Here is a 15,834-nt window from a genome sequence, read left to right on the forward strand (position 1 = left end):
AAATTATGTAAGTTTTAGATGGATGGATGAAATTGTCAATTTTGACCTTACTGTACTTTTTTATTTTTAAAAAAAAATTAAAAATTTGTAAAAAAAAAGTTGGATATCCACTTAGTCTATAAAAACAATCATAAAATTTTAAAAATTATAATTTTTAATCTATAAGGGCATTCTGATCGGTTCACCACAAAAAAATAGATGAAAACCTAACAGATTTGGCTAATTGTTGGATAACCGTTAAAATTAGGGGATATTGATAATTTTTCAAACTAAAAAAAATATTCATAATTATATTAAATTCGAATGGAGCTCGTCGTAGTTTATCGAATGGAAAATTTAATTTCAAAACAAAGATGGGTGGATGGAAGCCCACTTGGCATGAATTGTACCATTAATGTACAATTGCAGGGCCATAAATTACATATTCTAAGGATTATTATTCTTAAAGACTAATAATTGATGGAGAACCAATACCAACTAGACGTTTCCGCTGTCCAAAAAGAAATAGGATCTAAGACCAAAAAATTGCACTTCCCATGAATTATGGCCGTCGATTACCAATCCTACATATATATCCGAGAATCTTGGACATAATTTATGATCATAATACATAAAACTTGGTCTAAAATTGGACAGATTTTCAAATGTACTTTGATGGACAAAGAAATGGGCATCTGCAGTTGGACAATTGTGCTAGCGAATAACTTCTCCACATTCTTGAATTCTTACGATCTTGTTATCTACGGTGCCAAGAAAATTACGTCAATTTTTAATTATTCCATTTTTCAAGGTTATTTTTATAGATCGTTTAGAATTTTACCATTCTTGAAATGGAATTAGAATTACACGGTGTTTGGATGAGCTAATAAGATTTTTTTTAAATATTATATAGAAAAAATTTAGGAGTATAATAATCATACAAAATATACGGTATTTAAAGAAAATATTTTTAATAAAACTAATCTTTATTATATTACAAAACTCAATGATTAACGACTGTAACAATAGACATATCAATAATCAATATCAACTATCAGCAACTAACCAACAATTACGGCTAAAGTTCGCAATAACTCTATTAAAATAGGACAACTCTCGTGGGGCTTTAACTCCGCTAATTGAATTATGCTTTATTTATTAATATTAAGAAAAATGAGACTTTAGGAGATTAATATCATATAAGTTTCAAAAATAAAGTTTATCCATGCTTGTGAATACTTTCTTTCTCTCAAAGTTTGGGCCACTGGCCACAATGAGTGTTGGGCCATCAAACTTGTCCAGCAAAAATTGGGCCCATTTTGAATTTAAACAAGAAACAGGAGCTGGATGGCCCATTTAAAGCCCTTTTTGGAGTGAATGGGCTCTCTTAATTTACAAAGCCCAACACCATTGATTATTTAAGCACGGTTTGCAATAGCTTATAAGTTTTTTAATTTTTTTTCCTGAAGATAATATTTTTAATTATAACTTATACTTTTAAATTTATTAAATAAGTTTATTTAAACCAAAAGTTATATATTTTTCCCCACAAATTCTCGTATTTTACTGATAAAATTATAAATATCAAGTTTTTGATAAATATATTTTTGGGTTTCTAAATATAGGTCGTTAGCACTTTTGGTCTTGTAATTTACTTTATTTACACATTTAATTTTTTTTTTGACAAATTTAGTTTTAAACATCTCACATTTGGTTCTTTTTAAGCAAATTTAATCTTCTGTTAATAATTTGGTTCTCTTCACACTGAAATAGATTCATTTTTTGTCCTATAACACTCAAAAAAAAAAAAAAGATTAGTGACAAAAAAATCAGGTGGCTATTTTAATATTATCATTAATTATATACAGTTAGTGACAAAAATATTTATTTTGGTACACAATAATGAATTTCATGATTTTCATAATTACTATTATTTTTCAAAAAGTGTCGGTAGCAAATATTACTCATAAAAAAACGTACTCAAAGTTGTCACTGAATACAATTAGTGACTCATCTATTATGATGATCTAGTGACAATAAATATTAGACACCCCTCGACATCTTTTGGCTTCTTATGCCCTATTGGTGGGAAAATTTGCATATTTAGCTTCACAACTTTGCAAATTAGTCCCTGAACTTAATGAATATTGTTGACAGTTAACATCCAGCTGCATGTAATTTTTCAGATTCAAGAACATGATATGTTGAGGAAAGGTTTCATGTTGTGGGGAAAGGACAAGGATGCAAAGCATGGTATGGAGTTCAAAAGCCCAACAATTTCCACTATTATGAAAAAAATTATGTAAGAATAATAACAGTGATGTATCTATACTGACACTAAAGATGGTTGGTGTTATATTATTTTCTTCTTACTAAATTACGAGTATGGACACCTTTCCTCACTATAAAAAGTATAATATTTAATTTTGATTAATTATCATAATCAATAATAAATAATTATAATAAATGATTATTGACCTGGACCAATAACACTTGTTGGCCGTGGATTTTGTAAGAGTGGCTAAAATATTTATCATGACTCTTATTTGTAGCAAATACTTTTTTTTCATGGTGGAAAAACTAGTTTTTTTATATCGATTTTATTTAACCATAATCAATAATAATTATTTACCATAATTTTTAACATAGTCGTTAATATTATGGGACAATACTAAATCTTTTTCTAGTGCCTAATTATACAATTCAATTCGATTGAATTTATTATGATTTTTTAAAAGTTGTATTGTGGCATAATTAAATGGGTTAATTACGTTTTGTTATCTGAGCTACGACTGTTTTGTACTTTGGCATCTAAATTTTTTTTTGTGTGTCAACTTACCATTTCGACTTTACGAAATTTTGAATTTTGTCATTTATAATTGTTGTTCAATCAAGTTTTTTGTTGAAAAAACATTACATATAGTGGGCATGTGATATTTGAAAATTATGTGATGTGATATTTTTCTAGCAAAAAAATCAATAAAAGGACAGCCATATATGAAAAAGTGCAAATTTCACAAAGTTGAGATGGTAAGTTGACACAAAAAAAAAGTTCGATGATAAAGTGTAAAAACAAGCCTAGTTCGATTGCAAAATGTAATTTACCATAATTAAATATTGTTACTTAATACATACTTTTAATGATGATAATTTTGGTATTCTTTAATATTTTATGTTTTTTCTTTTTTATCATAGTATGCATTATTATATACATTCTAGTAAATTAATAAAATAATGGCATGCAACATCAACTATATGGTTTGGTCATCATTGATTGAACCTGAATTTGTGGCATGTTGAATTACTTTTATATATGCTAGGCCCCATGAGTTAGATGCTATGGTGCATTGTTTGATTCCCAAAGGTTGATTTTTTTTAATAACCAACGATATATTTAAGAGTTAATTATATTTTGTCATCTGAATTATAATTATTTTTATATTTTGATATTTATTTTTTTATATCAACTTATCATCTCAATTTTGTAAAATTTTACACTTTGTCATTTATAACTTTTTTTTTTTCGAAAAAACATCACATGCATACATATGAGATATTTCAAGGTTATGTGATGTAATATTTTTCATACATGCAAAACATGTAATATTTTTTTGGCAAAAAAATTAATAAAAAAATGGACATATATGGCAAAGTGCAAATTTCGCAAAGTTAAGATGGTGAGTTGACATAAAATAAAATAAAATAATGATAGAGTATAAAAATAAATATGATTCGAATGACAAAATATAATTTTTCCTCTATCTGAGTAACTAATTCTTTTTACACGCGAAACAATTAATTATTCAAAAAAGGTGAGCACCTAATTTCTTATTTATATCACTAAAAGGGCATCAACGAAGTATGTATACAGCTTGAAGAATGTGTATTTTTCTGCACTAACGCCAATGATGAAACGAAAGAAGAGAAGCTGGCATTTTCATAATTATTTGGAGTGTGTTCCACTTTATTATATTAACAAGAAATAATAATTAATTCGAACTGCACAAGTAAGCATATAGCAACAACAGAAGTGGGAGTTGGGATAAAATATTACAACACGCACTATGACAAATTTAAAGTCAACTAATTTAGCAGTAGAAAAATAACTATTATTGAGAGTAAAATTTTGGTAATTTTGGTTGCGCGATAGTATATGGGCAGTCAACTCATCGATTTAAAGATGTGCCTATAGGTCAGAACACAATTTTAAATGTACGGCGTGGTGATATTTCTTTTCTTCGGATTCTTCAACTTGCTCCATGCCACAGTCGTGTTCTACAAGTGTTGCAGAATATAAATTTTTAAGGGGTTATCCAATGTGGTCATATTGAAAGTGACCAACATCTTATTACTACTTTAGTGGAAAGATGGAGACCTGAAACCCATACTCTTTATTTTTCGATTGGTGAGGCGACGGTAACACTTTAAGACACCGCTATCATTTGGAATCTTCCTATTGAAGGCAATTTGATTACTAGAGTACGTATAAAGTGGACTACTTAACAGTGCCAAGATTATTGCCATCAATTTTTGGGGTTCCAACCAAATGAGAGAGCGAATAAGGCTCCCTATCTTGCATGACTGGTTGCTAGGTAATACATGTGACAATGACAACCCTTTTGAATAGGTATTGTAGGAGGCACAAGTGTGTGCTCTGTGCATTTTTTGTGGAATATTATGTGCTAATGCTACGGGCAATACTGTATCGACATCCACAAAGGTGGTGAATCTAACTGGGGGTGTAGTGGTGTTGGCCTATTTGTACAGAGAGTTGTGTACAACATCACAGAGACATAAAGTGAATATAGGTGGGGCCATGCAATTGTTACAAATTTGGGTATGGTCTCGTATTATAACCATAACGCCGATTTCCTCCACCAAACACATAGAGTTGGGCCCATCATAATTGACGAAAAAAACATCCTCCTGCATCCACCATATGTTGTACGGTATACTTAATTTATTTAATTATAATAGTAAAATAAAGTTAAAATTGTTTAGTTAAACAAGCATAACGATTTGTTCTTCTTTCCAAGGCTCCCAAAACACTTTTGGATTAATTTATCCCTAAGATTAGTCCAAACTCCAACCCAACTTAGGTAGTAAAAGTTGGGGGTATTTGAAAAGAAATTCAAAAAGTGGGAAAAAAAAATAGAATCGAAGTGTTAGCGAAAACATCTTAATGTTTATAATTTTACCAATAAGTTATAGAAATTTATAAACTGAGCTACTTCTAACTTTTAGCTCAAATCGATTTTAATTTAAATAGTTCAAATACAGAAATAATAAATTAAAAATACTATTTTCAAAATTAAACTGATACGCTTATTTTAAGTGGTTGCAAAATATCAAAATGAGCCACTGTTTAGTTAGATTGTAAATTCCATTCTTTCTTATGATTCTCAGACTACATGGGATTGTAACTCTATATACGACTCACGATCTCGACGAAATAATTATCGAGAAATATTTTCTTTTTCATGGGTTTACATTTTTTTTAAAAAATAATTGTTTAAAAGGAAATATGCTATATATAAAGAGGATCAAGATTCTTTTTTTGATTGATGTGGATGGTAGTTTCATATCATGAACCATTCAACTCATACTTACTTTCATACTTTGCGAGGATGTTAATATATAACTATTTTGGTATGTATTTCAATGTACTAGTCACTGTTGCACGCGATCCCCGCGAGCATATAAAAAAAATTAAAAATATAAAATAAAAAAATATTATAAAAAGATATAAACGTAGTTTAAGGTGAGAAGAAAGAAGTATGTGATAAAAAATAAATATTTGTGAGAGACAAAAAAAAATAAATTATAAGTTATGAATATATGAAAGTTTGTGAGTGCAAAAAAATAAAAAAGGTGAGAGAAAACATGGAGTAGTGGTTGAAAAAAAAAATTAATTATAAAATAATAAAAAGAATATTTAAATTACTATTGTGGGTAATTTTAAAAAGAAAATAGAATGAATTAAAAGGTAAATTGGGACAATAAAAAATTGGTACGATCGAAAGATTTTCTTTTATAATAATATAGATTAACTAAAATTAAAATTTTTTATTTAAAATATAAGAACTTTTTGTTATATTTTCTTTTTTTTTTTTGTTCTAGAATCTATATTGTGCTGTGTTATCCTCCGCTCTACAAATCCTCTCTGTCTCTCCCATAAAAACCATATTTTTTTTACATAATTAATCTGAACAAAAGTATTTAAATAGAAAATATATTTATATTAATTTTTTTATTTAAAAAGAAAAAAAACCTGAATACACACGTAGCTGGAGTGCCGTAATTGTTCGTGATAGGTAGATGGCGGGGGGGGCGCTGGCCAATGAGAAAACACGGAGCAGGCACGGCTCCTTGTGCTGTTAACAAATAATCTGGCAAATGCGGGCCCCACCCGAGTAATAATCCTGCCCAACTCACCATCTTCTGTCCTCTTTCTCTCTCTCTAACCCCCTCCTATCGTTTTTTTTCTAATACAAGAAAACACTATCTTTGTGCTAGGATCTGCTACAGCACCCCCATGTTCACTTACAATGGACCCACCAATCAAAATGGGTCTTACCCCAAGCTTCCTTTCTTTTTTCCTACTTCTCCCACAATTCCTTTTTTACTAATAGCATTAAAATAAAGGATAAATAACAACCACCTCCTTTGAGATTTCGTGTAATTACAATACTTTTTAATTATTTGAAACACTGCTAATATATTTTTGATTTTAACGTTCGTCCAACAGCTCAATCTGTTATATTTCCATCCATTTTTATAGTGAACTAACCAAAATACCTTTGTAGATTAAAAATTATAATTTTATTTATTTATTTATTTATTTTTTGGACTAAACGGATAGCTTTTATAATTTTTAAAAATTTCATTCACCTATTCGATTTTACAAGTTTTTTAATTTTTTTAAAAAAATAAAAAAATACAATAAGGCAAAATTGATAATTTCATACCTTCATCCAAAAATTACATAATTTTTTCAAACATCAGGAGTTATTTGTAATTTTTCAAACAATGAAGAAGTATTCGCAATTATAAAAATTTCAAAAGAGCTTGTTGCAATTTACCTAAAATAAATTATAATATTTTTTTAATATATTGAACAATACTTCATTTTAATCAATTCATCAATATAACAATAAAAAATAAATTACAATAATTCACATAGAATTCTATTAAGACATAATTTTTTGTCCTACAAATTCTTATGTCTTAAAGTTCGGACAAATACATTTACACTTCTTGATCTATAATTTATTTACATAAATTATCGTTATCTTTTACGCAATTATAGAAATCACCTCTAACAGTATAACAATCAGGGTTATTTGTGTAATAATGTTGACGTTTTTTTAATATTGTGTGTGTAATTTTTTGAAAAATAGGAATGATCGCGTAATCAATATTAATATTTTCTGGTGGATGTATGTACACTTTTCAGAAAATATGAGGGATTTTTGTAAATACGTTAGAAAGTATAGGATGTAGATGTAATTACCTATATATATATATATATGATGACCTCAACATTATTTATGCATAACAAAAACATTAATATATCAATATAAATGTTTAGAAAAATAAAAGCAATTTAAAAGTTAAAATAATTGCAAAAGAATGAAATATTCTTTATGGTTAAAAAAAGAAAAATAAAAAAATGAAAATAAGTTTAAGATAAATTATAAAAGACTCTCCTATATTAACTGTAATTACAAATATATACCTTTATATTATTTATAAAATTATAAATATCTCGATAAAATTAACTATTATTTAACAAGTATTTTTAAGATTGTCTAACAAATATTCCTAAATGTGAAAAACAAACAAAATAGAAAGGACTGTTATACTCCCCTTCCCTGAAGTTTGGTGTAATTACACCTAAATTTTATGTGGTTTGAGAAATTATATTTTAGCACTTTTGAAACTTGCTTTCATCTAACAAATTAGTTTCTCCATTAATTAAAATTCACTGAATTTGTCGATATTAACAGAAAAATTGAATGAAAATTGATATTAACCCTCGATTGACTTATTAGTGACTTATTGCAGGTCAAATAATTTTTTCGACTAAACTACCCTTGTAACGGTAAAGATATACCTCTTCACATGCATTAATCGTAAAGACGTATAAGGATAATTACGTCATAAAAAGATTTATTTGATTTACAATAAATTAGTAATATGTCAATTGGGGGTAAATATAGATTTTTTTTTGTTAATATCATAATTTTGACTAATGACGGGACTTATTTATTATAAAAAATAAATTTTATAAATATTAGATGTAATTTTATAAATTATAAGAAATCTAAATATGATTATATTAAACTTTAAGATAGAAAAGTGTAATTATCCCAAATAAGAACTACTGCTAGAGGAATTTTGAGTCAAAGTCTTGGGAAGCTAAGATGAGTGGTTGACTGCAATATTGACTCCAGCACCCGGTTGCACCTAATAAAAACTAAATTATTTCATCCACCCATTACTCAACTGAAACACAGGAAAAAAGAAGAAAAAGAGATCACAGAAACAGACATACCCAAAAGGAATTGCAGAGAAGAGAACAAATTACAGAATTCCTTCTTACATCTCTCTCTCTCTCTCTCTCTCCCCTCTGTTGTCTGATCCTTTCTTTCTCTCTTCCTTCTTTGCTTGCGCTTAGCAAAGAAGGAAAGGGAGAAACAATTTCTATTTCTTTTTCGAACAAGAGAGAAACAAAAGAGGAGAACTGTGTATATACATATATACATAGTTCTTTGTATATATGCTCTTGTGTTGAAGTTGCGATATTTGTTGGGCAGAAAGAAAAAGAGGGGGAAAGATGTTGGTTGCGAACAGTTTTGATTCATGGCAAAAGGACACCTTCTTTTCTGCAGCGGAGGAGGTCCAACAATCTGCCGACATGTAAGTTTGTGTTTTTGTGTGTGTGTGTGTGGGCGTCAAATTTGTTTATGACCATTTCTTGTTCCTCTTTTTGTGTTGATTCTGTTCTTTATAATGTATGTCGATCTGGGTCTGGTTTATTTCTCGGATTCTTCCCTTGGCTTAGGTAAAGTTTGCTTCTTTCTGATTGTGCGTGCAATTTCTGTGGGTGTTCCGTTTTCATGCCTTCATCTTTTTTTCGTTCCTGGTGGATTGGAATTTGAGCTTTGAAGTGTCTTAAGGAGGTCTTGAAAAGATGTATCTTCTTTTTTCTTTCTCTGATGTAAGGGTGAATTGGATTTGTGTGCTTTCCTCGTATGAATTGGTTGTGTTTTGGAGATAAAGTTTGATAATAGCTGGAGTAGTTGTTGTGTATAAGTGTTTCCTTTTGGACAGGGAAAACTTGATGAAACTTGTTATAGGGTCCTACTCTTATAAGATGGATTTCTTGTATATGGTATGTGTAGTTAAATAGTTTAATCAATTTCTCTTTCTTCGTTTGTTCTTAACTGTAACTTTTGATTGCAAGTTTCAAATATATGATTTTGGTAGAGTGCACCGCGCTTGACAGGGTCGTCGAAGTACTAGTTGAGAATCATTCACTGAAAATAGCCTTCTGCCTTGTATTTTTGGTTTGGCAGAATGGAATCAGCTTATAGGACATGGCTCAGAGCAAGGAGAGAAGGATTGATGCCTCAGCATTTAGATGAACTTGGAAGAGAGCTTCAAATGGCTTTAGGCACTGCGAAATGGCAGGTCAGTATCTCATTTTGTTTCAGGCTAAGTTAGAATTTTCTTGGTTTTACCTACTCCATCTTCGAATCTTCTCCTTAACCTTATAAAACAATTTTTGTTGGTCTTGTTTTTCCCAATTTGATGCATTGCATGTCAAAATGAACATGTTCTTTATTATTTAGATGGAAGAGTTTGAAAGGGCTGTTCGTATGAGCTACAGAAGTCATGGTGATGATATTAAAATTAGCCGGCATAGGCAATTTCTTTCTGCTATAGAATACCAAATTTCCCAAGTTGAAACAGCACTGAGGGAATCATTTAACGAGGAAGGGAAGAAACCATTTCGCTGGGTGAATTTGGATGAACAAGAATGTGATGATTTAGCTGTTTTTCTTTCTGGAACTTCTGGGGCAACACAAAGGATCACAGATGGAGATGTAACTGTTGGAGCTGTGGTAACTGGTTCCCTTAATGAGAAAAACCACATGGGAAAAGATAGCAATCTTGGTTCCAGAGTTGGTTCCAAAATCCAACTCTTAAATCAGGGAAATAGCCCTGAAGAAGTCACAATTAACGAAGATGCCAACTGCGTCATGCAGCCAGAAGACAGCAGACTCCCAGAGATGGGGGATGAAGTTAGCCGTGAAGCTGATAGAATTGCTAGTAATCGCAAAACCTGGAGTTCACCAGATGGGAATGCCCTGGAGATTGTTATTGATAGGGATGATAGACAGAAGAATGCATTCATCGAAGCAACTCCCAAGGAGAAAGCTTTCAGACCTTTCTTTTGGAGTTCAGTTGGTCTAGACCATCTTGGAGCAAAAGGAGGAGCACTGAGCCGTGCCCAACTGAAAGTGATCAATTGGATAAATCAGGTTAGTTTTGACAATAGTTCCTGTGGTGATTGCTTGCTCCTGTAACAGCAGGTATATTTGGTGAACTGTGTCTCATTGAGTATTTATTTATTACTTCATCTTGCTTTTATTCATTTTCTCTACCTATAATACACCACCCTTAAAGGTCTAATTTGTGTTGTTTACTAGCAAACATCATTATTCTAATATAAGCTAACATTTGAAGGTTTTATAATGTCAAGAGATATAGAAAATCTGTATAATGAATTCGTCTAAACACAACAAGACCTTATATGCGGTAAACTTGGCTATTAAATGTAGAGATAAGGATTACTCTTTTGCTTGAGTTTCATTTCACTGTATATGGTGGATTACCATCTATACTGAGAAATTCTCTTTTGTCTCTTTAAGTAGTCCGAAATCTCTAGCACCGGTTGCCCTTTTTGAGATGCAAAATGACATTGCTCCTTGATAACATAATTCGTTTAATGTCTTTTTCTTTTAATGCTATAGTTTTTGTAACATACTGAGCATCTTTCCCCGGTTTTCAGCGATTGAGAGGTCAAAGAAGTCACAGACAACAACAGGTGGCCCAAGTGTCGCCAGTCAATTCTATTCGTTTCGTACTCGGATTGATGCTAACCATTTTTCTAGTGGGTACGTTCCGTCTCTGTTAACATCAACTGATAATATGTAATAAATGATAATGGCTGTTAGGAAAATGGAAATATATTCTTGTTCACCTCTCCTTTTCTTTTCCTCCTGTGGGCTTTGATTGCCACAAAGTGATGATGGGTGTATTTGGACGTTCGTGCAAGTTGATCGGTGATAGATGCAGTTTTGTAATGGACGATAGTGTATTCTAGAAGATATTTAGTTGAGCAGTTGTAGTGCTAAGTGCACTTGATGAGAACTACAGATCTTGGATTCAATTTTTATTTGAGTAATTTGCCGTTCCTCAGGATATTGGTGGTTTATTTTTTCACCCATGTGCTTGACCTTTGTGTATAAATCAGTAACACCACGATAAAGAACTGGGAGTTCCTTATCTGAAGATGTATTCCAAAGTGGGATGGTCTTTCTTTTAGTCTTTTGATGGCCGCACTAGGTTGTAGTGCACTTACATGGAAGCTTCTTGGAAATACTTTCTACTTTTGGCAACATCCTAAGCCTTATACAGGAGGAAGGATGAGAAAAAGGCAGACTTGATGATATCAGAAAAGAAAAATGGAAAAAAAAAGCCAGGGGTAAATGAAACGCAATGCCACGATGATTTTTATGTTTGCATTTGGTCATGTAGTCGAACTAGTTTGAAATGCATCCCTGTGATCCCCTCAAGCAGCTCGCATGATGATCATTCATGCTTTGCAGGAAACTGCGATTGTGAACAGAACGAAAACTTTTTGTGTGAAATCAAGGAAGTTGTTGATGCCATTGTCAGCATGTTTTAATGCATATAGCATTCAATTTTTTTTCTTTAGAATCATACTCTCTGGGGTTCTTTTTCTTAGTTTAGTCTGTGTATGTAAGGAAGATGGTGACCATGGACATGCTAAATTTTCTCCTTTTGATTTTTGCAGTGCCATTTTTGGTCTATACAACTTAAGCCATGTTGAACTCCATCAATACTGAGCAAGAAAAAAGAGGTATATATTTCAAACTTGTTATATATGATAGTTGTGGTAGATTGAATAAGAAGAAGAAATTAAGTGTTGGTGGGAGACGAGCCTGCAGGATATCTACTGCTGTCTTTTACTTTCATTTCAAACATCTCTGCTTATATGCATTATTTAAGATCCAAAAGAAGATACCAGAAAAGATTCAGAGGTGAAAGGACTGTTCAGAAGATATTATGCAAACAATTCGGCTTTTAAAGGGAGAAGAAAGACAATGATCCTGGATCATGCTGCGTTTTAAGCCTGAACAAGCAGAGATGAAAGATGATCATTGACCAAAAAACATTGATGCACTCAGAACCATGTCTATATCTTAAATGAAAATCAGTCCATACAGGGCTAATATTTAACATCTCTGTCAGGTTTGCATCATAGAAAGATACAGGTCCGATTGGTGATTGCTGGAATTCCCAGATTCTTATGTGTCTACCATTCTTTTTCTGCTTTTCTCATGCTACCCTGGAAAGATTTTAGATGCTATTTATTTCGATACACTCACATTTATTTTCCACTTCTCTGTATAATTAACAAGGAGAATATGGTGACTGATATTATCCCAGGTTTACTCATCGAATCAATCGAATTCAGAGTGCTAATGTTCATTGTGATTTTTCATTGCAGGTTGTCAGCTTGTGTTGATGATGGACGGCTTCTTTCTTTCAATTGTGCATATTAGTTGAATGATCCGTTCCCTACTGAATCCAACTCATGACAATTTGAATCATAATAAACTGCAAATTGATTCAGTTATATTCTACATAACCTGTCCAAACATATAGAGAAAGCATAGAACACAGCATTTGATGTATCATTTCCTTCAAATGCAATTCATGAAGCAAACCACTGCTTATCTTAAGGTATGTGTATGAGGCATTCTGCTTTGAAATGTGTATGTAAATAGTGTTGATGGATATAGGTCATTGTAACTATGGTGTTTTTACTTACTAAAGTTATACATTGTTCTGCCTTGTTAATTTGGAATGTGAACTTAAATAACCACAAAATAGGGCATTGATGAATTGCACACAACCACCACAGAAAAATGCAGCCAAAATGGTGTTGAGGTCTAATGGCATCTGCACTACCTGCCCCACTCTAAACTAAAAGTATATAAATGTTTTAACTTTATATTATTCTAAAGTATCCCACCTGAAGTAGAGTAGCAAACTCAAAAGTAGAAGTGACAGTTGGAAAATGATAATTTTGACTAAGGGCGATATGTATAACATGATATGAATCATCAACAAAAGTGTAGCTCATGTTTGACTTGTATAAATATACATGAAAGAGTACATTATGAAAATTGAAAGAATTACAAAGGCCCATGCCATTTTCTAGCATAACCATAAGAAGCATAGAGGCAGACTGCAGAAGTTGCATGATTCTTCTAATTCTAAACTATACATTATCCACAGACATAAAAAGGCCATCTTCCAACACATAAAGCAGTTATATTGTTCCAGTCTCGTGGTCTGCAATTGACAACCGCAACAGGCATTCGTCTTTGTTTCATCTACTCTGAGAACAAAAGGTAAACAAAACAAACCAGTGAGATGCCCTCCAGAGATATTTCTTCGGCAGAACACTAATTCAGACATGTTACAAAACCTAGGAAAGCCCAGAAAATAGTGATCTAGGCAGAATATCTGCTGACAAATACAACAGAACAGAGTAACTGATAAATGACAGATTATCTTTCAGTAGTTTAATTTTTATCTCAAGTGTCTGTACTAGAACTTTTCTTGTGAAAATAATGAGACGCTAGGCATGTGTTTAATTCAGTACAGCATATTTTAAAGGTAACCATGAAGAGCCGGGCACTTTAAGAATATAGCAAGAAAATTGGCAATGCTGATGGTGGTTAACATCAATGCACATAAGCTTCAAGTTTCTTCCTCTCATCTAGTATTGAGATTTCTTTGTACATAACAAGTTTCTTCAATACACTTATTACCACAATGCCTACTTTGTCTTCCATGAATTGATAAAAGTATTTCTCTATAGTGACATATTGTACTGAGTATTTTTGTTATTTATGATATCGTTCACTACTACAAACAGATGGGCAGTGATGTCGTCTCTAATGAGCAGAATTACATTCAACTTCTGTACTAGGGTCACACTTGATGAAGCAATGGACATAAAGTCACATACAAATTATATTTGAGAGAGGAAAACATTTTGTTCAACTCTCAAACAGACAAAAAAGAGGTACTTTAAGCAATGGAAACTTAAGACAAATGCACCTAGAAGGAAAAATGTAAATTGTAACAGAAACAAACACGATCTTGCTCAAGGACCTTACCAAAATTATGGCTTCTCTGTTCAATAAATCAACATCCTTTCATGATGAATGGGTCATTCTACAATGTGAGAACTCCACCTTCATTTTCTTTGTCCATTGTCATCTATGCACCCCAAAACCCCTTCCTTTCTAATTACAAACTCACAAGAAGAATCTGGCAAATGGGGTGCAAAAACAACTCGAATGAACCTCCTCGTCTGCATTCTTTCAAAACTTTCACAGTCCTCTCCCACTCTTCCCTCCTCTCTCCACATAAACAGCCTTGTGTTCACACAATTCGCCCACGACAAACCCAATGCTGCACAAACTCTCCTCCCAGATGAGCACAAAAACGCCGAATTCCCAATCCTCAGATTATCCGAAGACTGCATCACATCCACCACTTGGTTTGTCAGCACAACCGCTAATCCAAATTTGTGGGAATAAAACCTCAATTTTGACGATATCTTGAAAAACATACTCGATCTCCGCTTTAGTTCAAGTGGGGTATTCTCAAACTCCCCCCGGAACAATGCAGCCACGGAATCAATAACTATCAGCTTGATATTTAACTTGGGTACGAGAAAATCCAGGCGAGGCAAAAGGTCAAGCAGGTGATCGGCGGAGTGGAGAGGCTGAACAAATATGCGTTCCAAGGGGTCGTGGGGGAGGTCCGTTTTGTAAAAGAGGGAGAGCTGGTGGAGGCGTCGGAAAGGGAATGGAAATTCAGAGTGAAGATAAAGCGAGGAGGCGGAGAGGCCGCCACGAGAGGCGGGGAGCTGGGCTGCGAGAAGTAGCTGGAGGGAGAGCTGGGTTTTGCCGGTGCCGCTCTCGGCGACTATTTCAGTGATACTGTGGCAGGGGATTCCGCCGCCGAGAAGGCGATCGAGGAGGGAGCAGCCGAAAGTGAGTTTGGGGGTTTGGGTGGGGAGAGGGTGGCGGAGGAGGTCTTCTGGTCTCATTTTGATTTTTGCTTCGAACTTTGAATCTGTTGTGGGAGGCGCTAAGTGTGGAACTGAGATGGGGAAAATATCACTTTGCCCCCCTTGATTTAATGGAAGTATCAAATTCACCCCCACTAGTTAACTAATTTGACAGTATGCCCCCTCTTTAGTGATGGAACATTGCCGTTTGTTGTTTTCCATGAAAGGGACGAAAATTTCATGTTAATATCATTATTTTAATACTTTAAGTTATAAATACATTACAATTAACACTACAACTGATATTTATTATTTTCTCAATTTGAATTTTTCCAATTACTCCATATTAGAGGCCAAAAAAAGTAGCAATGATAACAAAAAAAATTCAAATTTATCCGTATCAAATCGAATCAAATCGTTTTTTTATAAATTATCTTTCAAAT

The 15,834-nt window shown here is 32.6% G+C and overlaps 2 protein-coding genes across 3 annotated transcripts; one reads left to right on the forward strand and one right to left on the reverse strand.

Moving 5' to 3' along the window:
* On the forward strand, positions 8,497-13,698 carry LOC105155687. 2 transcript variants are annotated; one of them, XR_002286581.1, is made up of 7 exons: positions 8,497-8,901; positions 9,561-9,675; positions 9,837-10,529; positions 11,060-11,165; positions 12,089-12,154; positions 12,806-13,041; positions 13,600-13,698. XR_002286581.1 is itself a non-coding variant. In XM_011071608.2 (6 exons), exons 1-5 carry the CDS (start codon positions 8,819-8,821, stop codon positions 12,112-12,114), a joined length of 1,023 nt encoding a protein of 340 aa, XP_011069910.1. In that variant the 5' UTR covers positions 8,497-8,818; the 3' UTR covers positions 12,115-12,154; positions 12,806-13,097. The 2 variants fall into 2 exon arrangements, 1 of the variants encoding a protein (XP_011069910.1); XM_011071608.2 differs by lacking the exon at positions 13,600-13,698 and having other exon boundaries at positions 12,806-13,097.
* LOC105155688 (DNA repair protein XRCC3 homolog) lies at positions 12,865-15,625 on the reverse strand. The gene is made up of 2 exons (XM_011071609.2): positions 14,490-15,625; positions 12,865-13,702 (listed from the first exon to the last, which is right to left on the reverse strand). The coding sequence occupies exon 1, from the start codon at positions 15,428-15,430 to the stop codon at positions 14,570-14,572; it is 861 nt and encodes a 286-aa protein (XP_011069911.1). The 5' UTR covers positions 15,431-15,625; the 3' UTR covers positions 12,865-13,702; positions 14,490-14,569.

The sequence above is a fragment of the Sesamum indicum genome, linkage group LG2, assembly GCF_000512975.1.
Source record: "Sesamum indicum cultivar Zhongzhi No. 13 linkage group LG2, S_indicum_v1.0, whole genome shotgun sequence".
NCBI classification, from domain to species: Eukaryota; Viridiplantae; Streptophyta; class Magnoliopsida; order Lamiales; family Pedaliaceae; genus Sesamum; species Sesamum indicum.